Source organism: Mycetomoellerius zeteki, unplaced genomic scaffold (assembly GCF_001594055.1).
Source record: "Mycetomoellerius zeteki isolate Tzet28-1 unplaced genomic scaffold, Tzet1.0 scaffold151, whole genome shotgun sequence".
Taxonomy (NCBI): Eukaryota; Metazoa; Arthropoda; class Insecta; order Hymenoptera; family Formicidae; genus Mycetomoellerius; species Mycetomoellerius zeteki.
In genome coordinates this window covers 22,484-25,712 of record NW_017256458.1, presented here as the reverse complement: position 1 = coordinate 25,712, position 3,229 = coordinate 22,484, and the positions used below count along the sequence as shown (strand labels likewise).

General features: G+C 35.2%; 1 protein-coding gene across 1 annotated transcript in view; it reads left to right on the top strand.

The window, feature by feature from the left end:
* The first annotated feature begins 461 nt into the window (after nucleotides 1-461).
* The window catches only part of wdb (serine/threonine-protein phosphatase regulatory subunit widerborst), a 22,295-nt gene continuing 19,527 nt past the window's right edge, over nucleotides 462-3,229 (top strand). The window contains exon 1 of the mRNA XM_018444622.1: nucleotides 462-600. Coding sequence (XP_018300124.1) covers nucleotides 462-600 — 139 coding nt within the window. The remainder of the gene's footprint in view (nucleotides 601-3,229) is intronic.

Sequence of the window (3,229 nt, the reverse complement as noted above, 5' to 3'; positions counted from 1 at the left end):
GGAACGGCGATCTGATTTACCGGAGGAAACGAGTTCTCCACGTGTGCTATGTGCGACAAACGTCCTCCTTGGCAGAGTATACTTCATCATTGTCCTCTACCTCCGCTACTTCCTCTCGTTGTTCGGTACACAGCTTGAATGGTAAGGCATGTTGAAGGGTCGCGTGGACTGAGAACAGGCAGGAGAGAAAGAGAATTAATGCAATCGGGTATAAAGCCGCGTGACGTGCATTGTGGTAACAGTGTGTGCCTTTCTTTCCTTTCCTCGTGAGTTCAGAGTGTGTTATTCGTCACAGCCGCGGCTACGGAATGCGGCTTCTTCGGGGCGGAGGTGATCTCGGTCTTTAGTCGTGAGACGAGCCCGCTGTCTGCGGAAAAGGAAAGGTTCGGAACATCCGGAGGAAACAGACGCGAGCACTCCCATTTGAGCATCACCAGGATAGTGCCTCTGTTAATGCCAAAATGTCGTCAGGGGCCTTCGTCGACAGGATAGATCCCTTCGCCAAGCGATCTCTCAAGAAGAAATCCAAGAAGTCGCAGGGTTCTTCCCGATATCGCAACTCCCAGGATGTTGAGCTTCAGCAGTTGCCTCTGCTTAAAGGTTAGTCCATACTTGGAAAAAAATATGGGGCAATTACACAAGTTTACCTACGTGTTAATTAATATATAGTTGGATAAACCTGTGTACATAAATTGGCTATCTTATACAATTGTAAAAACTCTAAAATAGTTTATTCGACTAAATAATTATATATATAGTTGAATATAAGAATAATCTATATATATGTATAGTTGAATATATATATATATATACATATATACGCACACGTTAATTCTGTACATAAAAGTGCATAATTGCCATCTTTATAGTTGCTATCACTGAATGTGACGAAGAGAGATCTTTCCATTTGTTTCAAATGTTCCGTGTCTGTCTACCAAACGGGGAGAAGCGAGCTTGATTCTCAGACCTTAGATACACATATATATGTTGTGTGTATATGTGTATATATATGTATAAAATTACTATATATATATATATAATTACTTAGTTATTCTGAGCTAGATAAATAAAACTGCAATATATTTTCAATGGGAAGATGAGAACAAAAATTGCCATGATCTCGTAAAAAATTATGTAAAATTTGTGCAAACTCATTCAGCTTGGTGTCTTTTATTTTATGCGAATACGTCGATTCGTTTCTTTCGGTATCTTGACTCAACATTCTTTTATCTTTTGGTAATAAAACAATAAAATATGAAGGATTCTTGATCTATAAAATCACGCTGAGGACACGTGTTCGGATTCCCACCCAAGTGTTCTCCAGGTGTCATTCTTGTTTAACGTTCGGTAAATAATAAGGATGGAATGATACCTGGATGGTACTCGGGTAGGAATCGGAACATAGCCCGGCCGAGGAAGGCGATATAGAGAATGTTTAACAAAGTTTCCAATTCTATGTGGATTTAGCACTTTTTCGCGAGCGACGTGGCTTAAGTAGATATAATATCTTGGAGTAAATGTTCAGTATAGCGCCTTTTCCTTGATTTTCTTATAATTTTGTAAATTTGTGTATTTTCATGCATAAAATATTGTGAGAAGAAAAATCGTCGCTCAAGTCTCGTTTTCTATTATTTAATTTCAAAGTTTTTTTATGACGGCAAGTTTAAAAATGATAATTTGATGATATTTTACAACTGCACATGCTCATTGTTGTCATTTATGAAATAATAATATCAGTTCAGTTATAAATTAAGTATAAAATGAGATATTCAATCGAACAACTTAATAATAATAAAAAATCAACAATTCAATTATATAAAAAAATTACAATTTAATTATATGAGAAAATTACAACTTAAAAAAAATTTATGTTTTTAATTAATTAAAGCAGAGAATATGCAAATATGCATTAATGAGCATGCGCAGTTGTAAACTATATATCATTGAATTATCATTTTCCAACTTACCGACATTAAAAAACTTGGAAGTTTAAATAGTAAAAAAACGAGACTTGAACGATGATTTTCCTTCTCGAAATATATTCTACGTATGAAAATACACAAATTTACAAAATTATAGAAAAATCGAAGGAGAGGGGCGTTATACTGACATTTACTTATCTTTCGAATAATTAGCAGTAATTTTATCATCAGGGCCCATATTCTGTATACGTTGGTACACGTCTACCGATATAGTTGTCGGTGTCGATAACTAATAATAGCCAATGACAAGGACGATCCTAGGAAAAAAGCGCGATTCTTATTGGCTGTCGCTATTTAACGATACCGACAATTGTCGGTAGACGTATTAGTACAGAATACGCGGATCCTGACTTATATGGTCCTCAGAGCTATAGGCTGTATTCGGATCTTATATTTAAGTTCTTAAGAGAAAGCTAAAGCTGTTTGTATTACCGATTAAATCGTAATTCTTGTATAACAATTACTTTTTTCCTCTTTTACAGATTCGAAAATCCTTTCCTAGAATTAAAGTATACGCATTAATACATGTGTGTTTGTGAGGTGGAGTTTATACCGAGAACGACAAAAAATTTCAAAATTAAAATCTTAAGAAAAATCTTAAAAAAGTATTGTTATAAAAATATTTTCGAATCTGTAAAAGAGATGAAAAAAGTAATTGTTATAAAAAAATTACGATTTAGTTGGTAATACAGACGGCTTTAGGATTCTCTTAAGTACAGTCTAATGAAGATATCATGAACCAATCAGAGGGCTGTATTAGCATCATAAGACATTATTTAAGACGATCGTAAAATAAGTACCGACTGTGAATGCCGGCCTATCACATACAAAATGACATGAGCTGCATAACCATAGCATGAGTTCGCTGAACCAATAAGCATCCAACATAAAGACGCCATGTTGATTTACATAAGATGCTCATTGGTCCAGCGGCTTTATGCTGTGATATTATGCAGTTTATATCATTTTGTGTGTGAGGACCCTAAGTATGATTGGATAATTTTCTTTATATATACGTTTATACGTTTATGCGGCTATGTAAGTTTGTGTGGATATACCCCAAAGCCTGTCACACATGCATAACTAAGACTGTTGGACCAATGAGCATCCAGCATAATATCGCCATATTGATTTTACATAAGATGCTCATTGATTCTTCAGCGGTCTTATGTTATGCTTATGCTATACCAATGAGCATCTTATGTGAATCAATATGGCGACATTATGCTGGATGCTCATTGGTTCAG